Here is a 17,715-nt window from a genome sequence, read left to right on the forward strand (position 1 = left end):
AGATATATTACTATTAATTAATTTATTATTATTAATCTCATCTCACAAAAAACAGGTGACGAAAATATGAGTAAAAAAAATGTTTGTCAAGTCTTATGAAATTGTAAGTCATTTTTGTTTTGTTTTTTTGAAGTAAAATGTCATCTAAATTATTGCCTCTCTGTCCAACTGTCTGGCTGTTTGTCTATATGTATGTCTCGATGACTGTCCTCTCAATTTCCATTGCGGCTGTTGAGTACATTACCGGCCGATTGATGTGAAGGTGTAGTCTGTGGTCCAGTTGACGCCGGATTCAACGTTACAGCAGTTGTTTGCCTATTATCTACCGTTCCGTATATTTTGGTAGCCTTCTTGGCCATACTGCCCAACAGTTCCAGTGAGTTCTTGTGGGTCGACTTTAACGATATGAGCCATTCCTTGAGCCCGATCTCATCCTATATGCCGGAGGATAAGGTTGTCCCCAAAGAGAGAGAGAGAGAGAGAGAGAGAGAAAGAGAGAAAGTAGAAAAAACAATATTAATATTTGTTTAATACATTTAATGACTAATTTTCAACAACAAAAAAACACTAATATTTATGAAAAGGAGATTTAAGATGTATCCATAGATTTAACATTTGGCTAATATTTTTATAAAATACCAATAATGATAAATAAAAACAAAATTACTTATAAAAAAAATGCTAACCATTATCCTCTATGTATCTACTTATGTGTACTTATATATATATAATGATATATTTTTAGCAATATTAATATATAAAATCTCTGAGTCAGACAAAAAATAACAAATAATATAAAAACACATGCATTATTCAAACATATTAGTTTATATTATTAAATCGCATTATTTTATTATATAATATGAGATACAATACATATATATATAATACAGAATATATTTATAACAATATAAACCATTGTATATTTACATTTATTTACAATATTTATTCATAGGTAACACACACACACACACACACAAACTAATAAATCTATAAAAAAAATTGAATTTTAGATTTTATTTGGTAAACATATAATATAATCTCTGCTGAGATATTTTTAAAACCATTTTATTTTATTTTTATTTATTTATTGTCTTTACTGTCGCAACAGTTAGCTTTTGGCGCATTATATCATATATATATATATATATATAATGTTTAATAACAATGAGTGTATTTGAATGAATATAATTTTAATATAAAGGTTTATATATTGCATTATAAATTGTATACTAAAAAATTGTTGCACTAAAAGTTAAAATTTAAATTTCAAACAATACAGCTATTTTTATTATCATTGAGCTTAATATTATGTAAATAACCATCTCGTCTACCATAGCCTATCCCTTTATAATACTGATTAAATTGACAAATATTAGTATACAAAACATTACTTATATTATTATATATTTTTTATATTAAATTATTTTTTCAGTTAGTTTATTTTGCTTAATAGAATTTTTTTAATGGAAATAATATTATATTAAATATTTATATTAGCATATACAGTATTATATAGTATTATACTATATACTGTATATATATATAACGTATATAAATAAATTTGTTATAAAACAAACAATATTGGTATTTATAATATAAATTATAACTAATCATTGATTAATAGAGATTAATATTATATGATAATTTGCTATTTAAAAAAACAAACATGCTAAAATTTTATTATCTATCGTATGATAGCATAAATCTATATTATTAATATAATCTTATGCAAACAAAGTTAATGTAATATAAAATTATTACATAAAATTTACATCATTTTACATAAAATTAAACTTAATAACTGATAAAAAAAATATTGTAAGATATCTATGCTAATTCTCTAATCAATATAATATATTATATATATACTGTATATATATACTATTAACATAAAAGTCACATATTATTCTACATGTTTTTAATAAAATAATATATAATATATTTATTGATAAATAAAAATATTTTTTTACTAATGTATCCCTAATTTCATATTTATTATATTTAAAAATACATAACTATTATAATATTTATATTGAATTAAACTAACAAAATAAGATAAAATACAATATAAATTATTTGATAGTTTGATTTTATTGAAAAAAATTATTTAAAATATTAACAAATATATTAATTATTAATCATCTAATAATCAGCTCTGTATATACTTTATTATATTAATATCAATTAATACATAAAGTATATATGATATTGAACTAAAAAAAAACAAAATAACTATATGTTTGTTGAGCACTGGTATGCCGGGCACAGTGACATGATATGTCTAGACAATGAAAAGCTATGATATAAATACTGTAAGTTTGTGCTGAGCCTTAAAAAAATAATTTTAAATTCAAATGAATTTTCCAAGAATTCAAATATTATATGAATATATCCAATATTTATTTAGTTAAAATAATTTTATATTTGATAATAATAATAATAATAACAAAAAATGTCATCAAATTACTCATTAAACATTAAATAATTTTTTTTTAAGAATGTATATAGAAATTAAATAATATCTGAAAAATATATAGAAATTGTTTTGTATTGATAGATAGATATTTAAATAATATGAATAAAATATGTTTGAATTTTTTTTTAGTAAAAAAATATTCATTACAATTATGAATAAAATATATGAATAGGAATATTATATAAGCAAAAAAATCTATTAATATATCTATTATAAAAAAATAAATGAAAAACTCAAAAATCAATATATATATATATATTAATATATATAACTTTATATATTTATTTATATACTTTCCTAAAAAATTAATAATAATTTACTTTAATGATAATTATTTTACTAAAATGCTCTCTCATAATTACATCATTATATTTTTATAAAAAGTAAATTGCTATAACAAAATTTATAATAATTAATAATAACGACTTTAATATATATATATATAACATGTTTACTAACTTAAGATACAAAATATTTAATAATTTAAACCATTGTATGATAAATTCACATAAAATAATATTTATTATAACAACAACAACAAAATATAAATAAAGTAAAATAAAAAAATTTATATATTTCACTGTTCTCTCTCTCTCTCTCTCTCTCTCTCTCTCTCTTTATGGATGTTAAGGTAATATAAAACTATTGCAAAAATAAAAATAAAATTGTATTTCATAACAAATTGAAGTGATGTTGATAAATAAACTCTATTAATATATAAATATATAGCCACAAGTATAGGCCATAATAATATTGTACAAAAATAAATAAAGTTAGAATAAAGTACCTGACAGTGCGATTAAGTTATATAGGTAGGTGCTCATATACAGTATACGGTTTATAAAAATGGCTAAAATTAAAACTAATAGAGTCTGGGGAACTATATTGATGCTGTCATTTTGTTGACATGTTGATTGGTTAGTTGTTTTTGTAAACTCTCTCTCTCTCTCTCTCTCTCTCTCTCTCTCTCTCTATCTATCTATCTCTCACATACACACACAGAAATACACATACATATACATATATACACATATACACATATACACATATACACATATACACATATACACATATACACATATACACATATACACATACACACATACATACACAATACCACTTGATTTTACAAAACAACGACTAATGTGTATAAAAACAAAAAAGTAAGAAATAAAATTGTTTTTTACACTAAAAGATGTCGAGTGAGAGGAGAGGAAAGAGAGAGAGAGAGAGAGAGAGAGAGAGAGAGAGAGAGAGTAGATAAACAAGAAGAAGAGAGATAGAGGTTTGTACTATAAATAATGTTATATACTTTTTTATTGTATAGACTGTATACAACCAACAACAACAACAAAAATAGGTAAGTTTTTTATGTGCAATAAATGTTTTGCTACTGTTTGGGTAATGGGTTTTATTTGGACACAAGTATTGTCGATAATAGTTTAGTAGTAGTTGTAGTAATAATAATAATAGTGAATGAAAGTGAAATAAACTGTTTGAAAAACAAAATCCATTGCTTTTCTATATAGATATAAATTTATATATCTATACAAATAGTATTAATATAAAGTATATATATAATATACAGTATATACATATATATATATATATATATATATATTGATATATAAATATATATATATATTATGTTTGAAAACTACTGACCGGATTAGTGACAACAACTTTTGCATCCTTTTCTCTCTCGCCTTTCATTTTAAGTACTATTGATTGTTCGCCTTTGATTTGCACGTAATCACTGCACACGTCCTCTATTTGGTCCATAAATATTAACTGAAAAAAATTGAAATAAATAAAAAAAATTATCAATTTTTGCAACAAAATATTAATAACATTAATAATAATAGTATAAAGTTATGATAAGTTATTATATAGAATATTTTTTTCATGCAAAAAACTAAAATTTATTATCATATTTGATGATATTTTTTTTGCTATTATTATTATTATTATACAAGTGTAAGATATTTTTGTATATCTTAGAAAGCAAAAAATAAAATAACAATACTATTAATATTTGTATATAATATCTATAATATATATGTATGCAATATATATAGTATGTATGTAAAGATATAAATTATAATTTGTTTTAAAAAAATTGCAGTACACATTGCAATTTATTATAAAAATTTATAGATATTATATAAATTTATATATAAGTTCTAAGTTATATTAAAATATTGATTTTCAATATAATGTTTGCTCAACCGTTATATTAAAGTATTATTTTATTTGTTGTATATCTGTTATTGTTGTTGTTGTTGTAATGGTTTTTATTGAAATACTTTATCTAATTATATAGAAAATTAAAGTTAATTTTTTTTATAAATTTTGTTTTGTTCAGAAACTCACAAAAAACTCATATTATAATTATTTAATAAGTATTTTTCATATGAAATTGTGGTTCATAGAAATAATAATGAAATAATTAATAATTGAATAAAAAATATTTTTCCATACAATAGTTGTTTTATTTTTGTGTATTATGTTATAAATGCAATCGATTTAAATTAATAATTAAATTATTAATATACACACAAAAAACATAATCACAATCCAACAAAAAATAACAAATACAGTGAAATTGTTGGAAAAAAAATCATTTTAATATAAAGGATATATAGTATATATAAAATATTTATTACTAAGGTATCTAAATAAATATTATATGAAATATAAAAATTCTACAAAAAACAATCAAAATTAATAAATAATTGAATAGTAATTGTGAACAATATATTTAATACAAAATATACACACAATATAATTAATATGTTTACTATATTTTTTTTATAAAAAAACACTAAAAATTTAATTCTCACAAACTATTGTTAATTATTTCAACTAATATAGAGTATATAAATCTATTGATCGATAAAAATAATTGTTTTTACTATTACTGTAAATTACTAGTAATGATTGAATATTTCATTTATTTTCAGTGAAAATAATTACTAATACTGTTATTGTATATATAATGTTATTATTGTGTGAGTGTGTTGTTAGCATTTACTGTATTTTTAAACTCATATAATAATTTGAAGCGCAAACTGTTTAATGATTACTACTGTATATTTATTATATATATATTTACAGTACTTTACAATATATTTAAACAATTAAAATTTGCAAACAAATAAATTAGTGAATAATTTTGTTTTTATTTTTCATGTTTTTTGTTGTTGTTCATAACGGAAAAATTAATAGCAAGAAAGCAATTTTCCTAATGATAACTATTATTATAAATATTAACTTTTGATTAAAGTTTTTATGTTGATTTGTTTTGAAAAATAAAATATTATTTTATTTTCTATTTATTTAATCGACTGTTTGCTTACCAATCAATCGATATGGAAATGAATCATTAGATTATATGATTATATATATTATAAGATTATATATATATTGTATATATAGAAAGTTTAATTTAAGTGTATGTATTGTAATAATAATAATAAATCTAATAAAAATATAAAAAATGCCATTAATATTTGGTAGTAATAGAAACACTTAATTTAATTTAATGTATACATGAAAATGTCAATTCATTATAATAATAATAATATCAATAATAATAATAAAATTAATAAACTTATTTTACGTCAAACCGTATTTAGCGAAACAGAAAAGAAACTAAAATAATAAAAAGTAATAATAATAATACTTTAATAATATAGTACTAACATTACGTTTTTATTTCACGGCATGAAATATGTTACGTTACATTAGTTATAATTAATAGTTAAATGTGTTTTTTATATATGTATATAAATTATATACCATATATATACTAATACTTTTTATATATAACATGTAAATCTACTGTACAGTCTATTTTAATTTTTATGATTATGTGTGATATTGTGTATGTTATAAATTTATATATTTTGATATACTGTAGACTAATCTATAGAATTAAAATATATATACCGTATATTTAAAATATTTATTATTATTATTATATTGTGTATAAACTACAGTATAAAACAGTGGGTGCATTACTCGTTACAGATTCTGTATGTATTGATGTAATTGTTTGCGTATAAGTATATAATACTAAACGTACAGTATATGTGACTGTATGTAGTCTAGCGTAGTGTTTATTTTAGAAACAATGTGTGTCTAAAAATAATAATTTATATCTAAGTTATACAGTATATACATATATATATACACATCAATAAGTTTGGACAAAATTTACAAATTCAATTAAAAATATGCACAACATTAACAATAGCAAACAATCAAATAAAAAACAAAAATAAAAAAATCTATACATTTAAACAAATCTACTGTATATTAGAAATATATATATATTACAATACATAGTTATAGACAATATATAAAAACAATTTGTTATTTTATGATTTATCTAATATTGAATTGAAACTGATGCATAAATGGGTTGAAAAATATATTTTCATAATTTTTTTTCAAACAATTATATTTTACATGTTTTACAATCTATGGTAATCTGTATTTCATAATGTATAATATATGACTAACAAAATCCATTTAATTGATTAGCTAGAAATAAATAAATAAATACTGCATAATATAATCATTATATTGTTTAATATATTTATATAATCAGTTATAGTCATACATACTGTATAATAATAGATAATATTTTTAAATAGAAAGTGCAGATTATTATCTACATAATAATAAAAATCATATAATTATATTGTGTAACAATAGTAATTCAATAATAAAAACAAATCGATAATTGTGTCAATAATATATTTAATAGTACAGAATATTCTGTATACATAAATAATAATGTATAGTGCTAAAGTGATAAATTTCAAAATAAATTTTTAAAATTCCTGAATTAATAATAATAATAATTATTATATAATAAGTTAATTAAGTTTTAATTAGTTTTATCTATATATTACATGTGAATATTCTGTAAATTAATATTCAGAATATTCTAGAATGAATTGAGAGCTTATTAAAAACAAAAAGATATTGATTTATATCATATTATTATATATAATATAAAATAATACTAAATTATAAATAATAATAAAAAATAGTTTTTCATTATTATCATTCATTCAACTGACACATCCATTGACACATAATTCATATGTCTATCGATTTAATAATTTAATAACACATCAAACCAGTACTGAACTGAACTGTGTTTGTGCTGTGATTTTGAGTTAAAGATAAAATTGAACGATAAATACAGTAATAGTAATAATGATAATAACATAAAATAAAACAAAGAAAAAATACTAACATCTTGTCTCTCTAAATAACCTACACTTGTGTGTCGGCAATGGGTTAGACATACTGTACTGTTTGTATGTCCTGTAATTTACAATACGTGACACAAACAAACACATTAATACAGACACAGACACACACACACACACACATTGACATATAATGATATATATAAAGTACTTTCGTGTAAACATATATAGATTATAAATTATTCAATATTTGATTTAGAAAATAACATAAAAGTATATATATATTTATTTGGTTAAAGACAACATACAACAAAAAAAGATAGATTTATTATATGTTTTAATAATTGTCAATACAATTATTATATAATAAAATAATAATCATAAAATAATATATATATAGTGATTGAAAACATGCACAGTATTATTCAAGTTGTAATATTTATATTAAAATAATAATAAATATGTTATAGATTTCAGTTATATACAGTATTTCAATATACTGTACTTAGTATTAAATAGTATTTGTAAAGATTTACATTGCAATATGTTATCATATTATATAGTCGTTAAATGCAAAAAAAACCTAAAACTGTGTCAATATTATTGGGAAATCGTATTTAGAAATATACAGTATACTGTATAAGTCTATAACATTTAAGGGGTACTGTATTATAGACCCAAATAATATTGTACTATAGTTTATTGGATACATTATGATAAATTACAACAAATTTCTACCAAATCAATAAATAGCCCTGGATGAATTTTGTTTTTAAATATATATTGATAATAATGATCATATTTTCATTTTTTTAAAAAATAAAATAAAACTGATTTATATTTGTTTTGTACTCTAATAAATAACTTGTGTGCATAACTATTATGATAGAATTGACACTATTGATTTTTATCAATCTATCTATTATATTTACTAAACTTACTTGAGCATTCATGGACATATATATAAATAATTTTAAATTAAAATATTTTTTTTTAATTTATAAATCATACATTTATAAAATGTAATTATATTATCTTAAAAAATTTATCAAATTTATATCCGATTCTAATTAAATATAACTAAATATTTGGAAATTATTTTGTTGTTGTAATAACATAGACAATCCCAGGTTATATCTAAGCAATTGACAGCACTAGTAGTACCTTTTATATATAGGTATTGTACTGAATGTCTATATTTGTAGTTTTTTCATATATATACAGTATATATATATATATATATTTATCATTGTTGTTGTGGATATATAAGTGTAAATTCAATTTGTTATCTGTGTTGTCTATTTGTGTGCCTATTATTATTATTTTTTCTGAAACTTTCATTATTAATGTAACACAAAAATAAAATAAAAATATAACATAACATGTTTCGGCACAAACAAAAAAAATTAGTTTTATTTTATTTATTGTTCAAATTTGTTGTTTCAATACTATTTCTACACCGAAATAATAAACTAAAAGAAATTAAATATATTTTTCTTTAATAATAAGACAATAAAATATATTAAAATTTATCAAACATTTTATGCACAAATAAATCGTAAAAACAGTGTATAATAACTTAAGCATATATAACACTTTAATATTTTAACTATAAGAAAAACTTTTATGAATATATTTGCAATGAATATAATATCTAAATATATATTAGTGTCTTGTTTTAAATATTATTATTATTATTATTATTATTATTATAAAACCAAAAATAACAACAACAACAAAATGATTTACTGAGTGATTGTTTCTATTAAAAAAATAAAGAGAGAGAGAGAGAGAATATTCTGGTGTTTAAAACACTTCATATATAAAAGTAATCTCTTTTTATATCCATCTGTCGCTCTGTTATTATACGATTCACTGAATTTTCTAAACTATATTTTAATACAATGTGAGTGTCAGAGAGAAAAAATTGATATATTTAATGGTATGATATACTATATACAGTATCAAGTTTTGATACTATACTAAGTATAATAATAATAATAATAAAAATAATAATAAACAAAAAAAAAGTTATAGTTATTATTATAACACAAACAAAAAAAAGACAATTTTAAATTGAATTCATCAATCATATGATTGACATCACACACAAAATAATAATAAATTATCTGACAATTTATTTTTTGTTGACCAAAATATTTTGGCAATAAATTATTATTATTATTATTACTTTACCTATTATACTAATAGATTTACTATAAGATTGTGATTTTTATCCACTCAAAAAAAACGTTAAGACAAAATTATATACAGTATACTATTGTATATACTGTACAATAGTATACCTAGTAAATCATTTAATCAAACAAACTAACTAACTAACAAAAAATCAACAACAAAATAGTTATATATATTTAATATACTGTATATTAAACATAACATATAACCAACAAAAAAAACAACAACAAGTACTGTTAGATGTTTTATTATTATTGTTTATCAAGTATGACAATACTAGTCTAGTGTAGTATTGTTAGAGTGTTACTATAAATAATGCTAAATATATAAATATATCTATAATTTATATTATATATAACAAATAACATAAATTTATACCGTATATAATATAGTAGTATATGATAGTAACGCTTAAATATATATATATATATATATATATATATACAGAATTTCTAATGAAAATTCTGTGATTCATATATGTCTGTTAACATTAGTGTTTATAGACATTAGTGTGCTATACAACAACAACTACTACTCAAATAATAATAATAATAATAATAATAATCATAAATACAATTGTGTAGGACTGCGCTCTTTTACAGTGTATTTTGTCTATTATATATTGATTGAGCCAAAAACATGACTTGAAGCACACATTTTTATTGACTTTTTCAAACAAAACACCACATATAATATATATCAATATATAAATGAGAATATTCTGTACATACAGTATATATATGATATATATATATAAATTTAGATGTATTACTATATAAATTTATACGTTATATATTTTGTGTATATGTGTCTTATATACTATATATATATATATATTTATATATATTACGAAACAAAGATATAAAAATATGCTACAAACACTACTATACTGTACATCACTGTTATGTTCAATACAACGATACAATTATTGTGTTATTACTGTTTATAACATAGAGAATATGTATATATATATATATATATATATATATATATATATATTCTTTAAATGTAACATTCAGTTAGTCTAGTGTATAATAATTATGACAATTTTATGACTAAATTATCAGTGCATTTAATTTCAATCTCATTATACTACGATAATTATTGTTTGTTATTATTATTATTCTCTAAATTGATGAAAACTATTTGCTAAATACACTAACTGTTTAACAAGGAGTTTGTCATCTCTATGACTCTAAATATTATCTCAAAGCCAATAAAATGTTTAACGATTAAACGCAAACAACAAAAATAATATATATATTTATACAGTTTATATATTATAGATATAAATATCTATTAACTTATAATATATATTAAAATAACAATAAAATTCTGTACAAATGAACATTTCTTAAAAAAACATATAATAATACTGTATATTAAATATAAAATTATAACATAAACATAAATTTATATTATTATAAAAAAATTGTAATATATAGAGTATATACATGTACTATATATAAAACTAACATTTTGATACCATTACAAACAATAATAAAAAATATTTGTATGTCAAGCATAAATTCAAATTAATATATGTATAAACAACAAGACATTTATATGAATATTATTATGAAATAGTAAGTATAATATATAAATTTTATACTGTATATACAGTATATATAAATTAGATATTACTGTACTGTATACCTAAAATTATATATATATATTAATAACATTAACATTTTATGCATATAAAATAAATAACTAGTTATAGTATTAAACTGTAATAAATGTTATTGATATATTATATAAATTATAATAAACTATTCTATTTAATAGAAATTTTTAATATAATTTATTTTATTAACAATTGCACCATTAGTGCAGAATATTCTGTATATATAAATATAACTAATAGCACTGATTGAATCAACAAACAAACAAACAAATAAGGAAAATATATTTAAAGTAAACCATTTATATATATATATATATAATAGTATATATACAATATAAACAACAACAACAAAAACTGTGTCCACACACACACACACACACACACACACAGACACTAACCTCTGGTTTGGCACTACCGGACTCTGAATGCAGTTCCAGTCGATTCGGGTATAGTTTGCCGTATCTGGTCTGCCAAGCACTGGCAAAAGGTCCGCCAAGTTTTTTAATATAGCCGTGAATAATACAATCGGATTCCTTCTCGTCCTCGAACTTGTTCTTCATTTTGGCCTTCTTTTTCATTTCCATTTTGTCCGCCTCCTGATTGATGGTCTCGAACACGGTTTCGGCGATTTCCTGTTGCCATCGTTCGCTGATGACTACCGGAAAATTTTTGTACAACTCCTGATCGGAATCAGTCAGTTTGATGCCTTTGGTGTCCTCTTCGTCAAACGATCCGATATCAAAAGCATCGGCAGCGTTGACCTCACCTCTGGGCGGTATCAATGGCGGCGGATATTTTTGCAGATAAACCAGTTGCCAGTCGATACCGTTGAAAAACGGATGTTCTTTGACCTCTTCGGCACCGCGGCCCCGGCAACCCATACGTTTGTCAACGTCGCGGGCCAGCAGTCCCTCCAACAGGTGCTTGAGCTCTGGCGTAAATGAATCGGGAAGTTCTACATTCATTGTCATTGTCATCCTATCGATCTCATGCTTGTCCTTAGTCTTGTGCTGTCGGAAAGGGCTGTGACCTTTCAACAGTTTATAGAGCATACAGCCTAAGGAAAACCAATCGGCGGATGCATCGTAGGCCGTTCCTTTAGACAGTACTTCGGGTGACATATACCCGTGGGTGCCGACCGACGCGTGCGGTTTCTTTTTAGAATAATCGCAGGCCAGTCCCAAATCAGATATCCGTACATGACCGTGCTCGTCAAGTAATATATTGGCCGGTTTTAGATCACGATAGACAACAAACCGTCTGTGCATGTGATCCAAACCGAGTATCACTTCGGAGGCATAGAATCGCATCTCCTGTTCGGTGAAGACACCGTGTTGTGACAGATGATAGTGTAGGTCACCGCCGTTCATCAGATCAAGTATGAAACACAGTTTGTCGGCCGTCTGGAAAGCATAGGTCATACACACTATGAACGGACAGTCCTCACCGGTACTGACCAACGATAACATAATACGTTCATTGAGTGCCAGTGTCTCTCCTTGTTTCATTTTGATCCGTTTCTTATCCAAACATTTCATGGCATACATCTTTCCCGTATCAGCTTTACGACAGCCGTAGACTTCACCGAAACCGCCGCGACCTATGATCCGATGTACCGAAAAGTCGTTCATTGTTAGCTGTATGTTGAGCTCCAGGTTTTTCCACTGACAAAATCGGGTATATTTTTCGCTTTCGATAAACTTTCCGAAAATATCGCCTCTCAGATGACTATAGATTTCTTCGATGTACGGCTGAAACAGCGACACCGGCACCTCATTCCTCATCAGATACTTCTGGACGTGATTGACGGCATCTTTCGAATAGGAGTGTGTATGGGATAACAGTTCTTTCATTATGAAATTATCGTAGATTTCCCGGGCCTTAACCCGACGTTCCTCAATGGTCTCCAGTTTTTCATAGGCTTTGATTTCTTCGTAAAACTTTAACTGCGGCACCGATTCGTCGCATACATTCTCACAGAAATCTTTGAACGTCAGAAACCCGAGCCGTTGGTTGAATATCTTATCAAAGGTTACTTCTTGCATCTTCTCCAGATACTTGTGCATCACTGACCTGACACTTGGATCAGGCAGTATGATCTTCTTGGAGGCCCGGGCTGCCGGTGTTGATTTCGACTTTTCCATAGCCATCAAGTAGCTAACATCGGCCAGAACTGCTTCCAGGTCAGCCATTTTGTGGTTGTTGTTGTTGTTGGTTAACCACTAATTAATTGGTAGTTTTTTTATATCACTATATATATGTGTTTATATATTTTAGGTCTGTGCTCCAAAAAAAATATTAATTATACACTTATTGTTGTTATGTTGGTATAGTTATTGTTTTAGTTGTGTATGTTGTAGATGTTGGTACTGGTGATGGTGTTGTTCAGTATGAGAGCACTGGTATATTTATTTATAATAATAAATTGATGCTACACTTGCTATATATATACCGTATATATGGTGTGGTATGATATAAATTTATATATACAGTTAATTATAATACACACACAGTCAGCACTTGGATAATACACTTTAACACGTTATGGTTTTATGCTTAATATATGCCACAGAGTGGTAAAGAGGCTTAAGACATATATACACTAAGTATTCATTGATAATTATATTTCAATATTTTTGTTGTTGATTGTGGATTAATGTTATATAATAATAATAATCACATAAAATTGTCGACAACAACAACAACATTAATACGATTATTGCCGTCAATATTGGTCTCAGTGCCGATACTACCGCTGCTGTTGATACTAATGATTAAATTACTTTTACGACTACTACTGCTACTACTACTACTATTAGCACAACAATTATAGCTAACACACTGTATATGTTGTCGATCGACAATAATTGCTGGCGAATCCATCATAACATCATCTTCATTATCAATAGTATTATTATCATCACTGCGATCACAACAACGACAATAGTAGTCATCAAACAGCATCACCATAGATGATGGTAATGAATAGGAGGTAGAGGACAAACAGGACAACACGTGCGCTGCTAACACATCTGAATTGGTATTATTATTAGTATTATTATCATCTATTGGTGAACTGTTAGCAACGGTCAGCACTGGTGTCGATCCATACATGACTTTTCACTAAAAAAAAAAACAAAAAAATATATATATATATATAGTATAGAAAATTGATTGAAATTTAATTAATTTTGTGTTTTTATCAATTTATTTTTTTATAGTTATATTTCAGAAAAAAACAATTATTAAATTTTTTCCCTACTTTTACTATCACTAAAAAATAGTTAGTATTTTTATATAATTACAACATAAGTATTTATGTTTTTTATATCTATTAAATTATTTATTATTTTGTAATTTAATTTTTTAACAAATAAATATTTTCTATATCAATCATATGATTTACCCATAAAGTATATACAGTATATATATATATATAATATTTATTGAAAAATAATATGTCATTTTCTAGTAATTTTTTCATTATAAATATCTATAATAATATTAATTATTAATTGTTATTGATTTTAAAATATGATATCATTTTGGTAATATTGTGCAATAAGTACTAGAAATAGTAAAATAATAATAATCATAAATATGATATTATTCACAAATAATTGATAAAAACATAAAACACTAAGTCTATATAAAAATACTCAGAATTATTATTTATTTTATTACTATAATATATTAAATTATTATTATATTTATGTATATACTGTATATATATATATTGTTTGTAAGCAATTTATAATTATTAATAAATATTCAACAAAATTATTCAACACTTAAAAATTTATATAAATTTAGAAATATTTTCAAAATAAAATATAAATTTATCATAAATTATTGAAAATTATTGTCACTTTGTTTGAAATACAATGTTAAACATGTTTGAAGTTTGAAGTATTAAAATTAAACAAATTTTGCATAAAAATATTCTCAATGATAACTCTAATACAATGACTAAAAGTGTTAACTATATTTTAAAAAATATAAGTAAATACTTGAAAATAATGTAATTTGAAATTTGTTTAAAAAATTTTTCTACTATTAATAATTATTTTAAACTATAAAAAAATTTTTAATATTAAATTTAATAAATATGATGATAATAATAATAATGATTAAAAGCATTAATAAATGCCATACTGCTGTTACTATTATTTATTTATCATATATGGGATAAACACTTTTTATTTTATAATATACTGTGAGTATATATGATATATTTATTTTAAATATTATATTTTTTACAACAATAAAATTAGCACATATCACATTAATATATATATATATATATATTTAAACTATTTAGATATCATATTTTGTTATTTTCACATTCATTATAAAAAATATTAATTATGTGTAAATACAATTACAATACATAAACAAAAAAATTTACAATAGATTTTTAAAAATTATATAAATACCAAATAATATCAACAATTATTATTAACATTATTCAGTGTATATATATATATGTAGCATATACTGTATATATATATATTTATATTAGACATACATATCATAGATTATTATTGATACCATTAGTAGTAGTAGGGGTAAGAATAGTAGATATATTTCACAATATATATATATATATATATATATATTAATCATATATAATATATAAACACATTTATAATATAAATATATAAAGAGAGAAAAAAAGAGAGAGAGCACTGGTATTTAAAATGTTTAGCAATAATTTAATAATATTACTAATAATAAGGTGTGTATATGTTTTTAAAACCAATATACATATCGCTATAGTTGTTATTATTATTATTGTTGATATTATTATTATTATTATTATTGTGATGTTGTTGTTGGTGTTAGTGGTGCTGTTGATACTGGTGTTGATGTTTTAGCCATTAGGGCAGTCACTGTGATTGAGAGCACAGAGATATCACTACTACTACCACCACTACTGCTGCTGGTGCTGGTAGTGAGCCATCACTCTTGAATGTCATAGTGGATAGTGTGTGTGTATATAGAGAGAGAAATACAGATAGATAGGGAGCTTATGTATGTGTTAGCTCAAACACACACACAGTCTTATATGTCTATCCCTTTTGGAGACTCTCTCTCTCTCTCTCTCTCTCTCTCTCTCTCTCTCTCTCTCTCTCTCTCTCTCTCTCTCTCTCTCATACCATCTCTGTCTCCCAAAAACAGTTTCTCTGCACTCACTCACTGACTCTACTATAATATTATAACAGAAACTGTATGTGTTTTTGAGGCACTTGTGCTGCTAGTAGTAGTAGTAGTAGTAGAAGTAGTATCTGAGCACTTGTATGCAATTGCATGAAACTCCGGTGCTACACATTCAGTACACACACAATCTAATGGCAAGTTGTAGGCATCGCTTTGCAATAATGAAATACATAGGCATTACTCTCTCTCTCTCTCTCTCTCTCTCTCTCTCTCTCTCTCTCTGTTTATCAATAGTCTCCCTGAGCTCCTCCACACACATACACACAAATACATACATTACATACTCTAAACGCGTGTGAGTCGGTGCCAACCCATCGATAGGTGCACAGTAGACACACCATATGTACAGTTTTCATATAATATATTAAATAAAATATAAAGTATTTTTATCATATATATTAAATTAAGTTAAATTAGATATTAATAATTTTCAATCACCAATACAATAATATTAATAATAATAATAATAATTATTATTATTAGTATAACATTTATTATGAATTGTATTCAATAACTATTATTATTATTTTTAAAAAGTTATTTATTAGTAATAAAAATAATTAGTTTCAAACTTTTTTTTAATTAAAAATATTTTTCACATCAAATATTTCTTTATAATTAATAGTGATATTAATAGTTATTTTATAAATAAAGGTTTGCATTTAAAATATATTATATATGTCATTAAAATTTTATTAACATATTAACAATTTATAATATTATTTTTGATTAATAATACTAATACTAGTTAGTAAAATACATGATTTAAAATACATATAAGTTATTATTAAACTATCAGTATTAATATTGATTAAATTTTATTATAAACAAAATTTAATCAATAAATTACTAAAAATACATATCCGGTAAATATTATGTTGTTTTTTGTTGTTGTTGTTGATATTATTTACATATTTATAATAAAACTTAAAATTATATGATATATATTTATTTTTAAAAAT

At 23.1% G+C, this 17,715-nt stretch overlaps 1 protein-coding gene across 2 annotated transcripts; it reads right to left on the reverse strand.

The window, feature by feature from the left end:
• Positions 1-11: 11 nt before the first annotated feature.
• On the reverse strand, positions 12-16,949 carry LOC128954091 (G protein-coupled receptor kinase 1-like). Of its 2 annotated transcripts, none has more exons than XM_054299658.1 (4): positions 16,262-16,949; positions 11,932-14,656; positions 4,145-4,270; positions 12-434 (listed from the first exon to the last, which is right to left on the reverse strand). In XM_054299658.1, exons 2-4 carry the CDS (start codon positions 13,723-13,725, stop codon positions 213-215), a joined length of 2,142 nt encoding a protein of 713 aa, XP_054155633.1. In that variant the 5' UTR covers positions 13,726-14,656; positions 16,262-16,949; the 3' UTR covers positions 12-212. The 2 variants fall into 2 exon arrangements, with proteins under 2 accessions (XP_054155633.1, XP_054155632.1); XM_054299657.1 differs by lacking the exon at positions 16,262-16,949 and adding an exon at positions 16,062-16,116.
• Between the last annotated feature and the right edge of the window lie 766 nt (positions 16,950-17,715).

Source organism: Oppia nitens, unplaced genomic scaffold (genome assembly GCF_028296485.1).
Source record: "Oppia nitens isolate AA-2021 unplaced genomic scaffold, nextdenovo-longstitch-racon4-pilon3 scaffold24_pilon_pilon_pilon, whole genome shotgun sequence".
NCBI classification, from domain to species: Eukaryota; Metazoa; Arthropoda; class Arachnida; order Sarcoptiformes; family Oppiidae; genus Oppia; species Oppia nitens.

Excerpts from the sequence above, each read along its gene's own strand:
- LOC128954091 (XM_054299658.1), bottom strand. The coding sequence starts at position 13,725 with ATGGCTGACCTGGAAGCAGTTCTGGCCGATGTTAGCTACTTGATGGCT. Across the intron at positions 4,271-11,931 it reads CCGGTAGTGCCAAACCAGAG|TTAATATTTATGGACCAAAT; the intron begins GTTAGTGTCTGT and ends AATTTTTTTCAG. Across the intron at positions 435-4,144 it reads AAGTTGTTGTCACTAATCCG|GATGAGATCGGGCTCAAGGA; the intron begins GTCAGTAGTTTT and ends TCCGGCATATAG.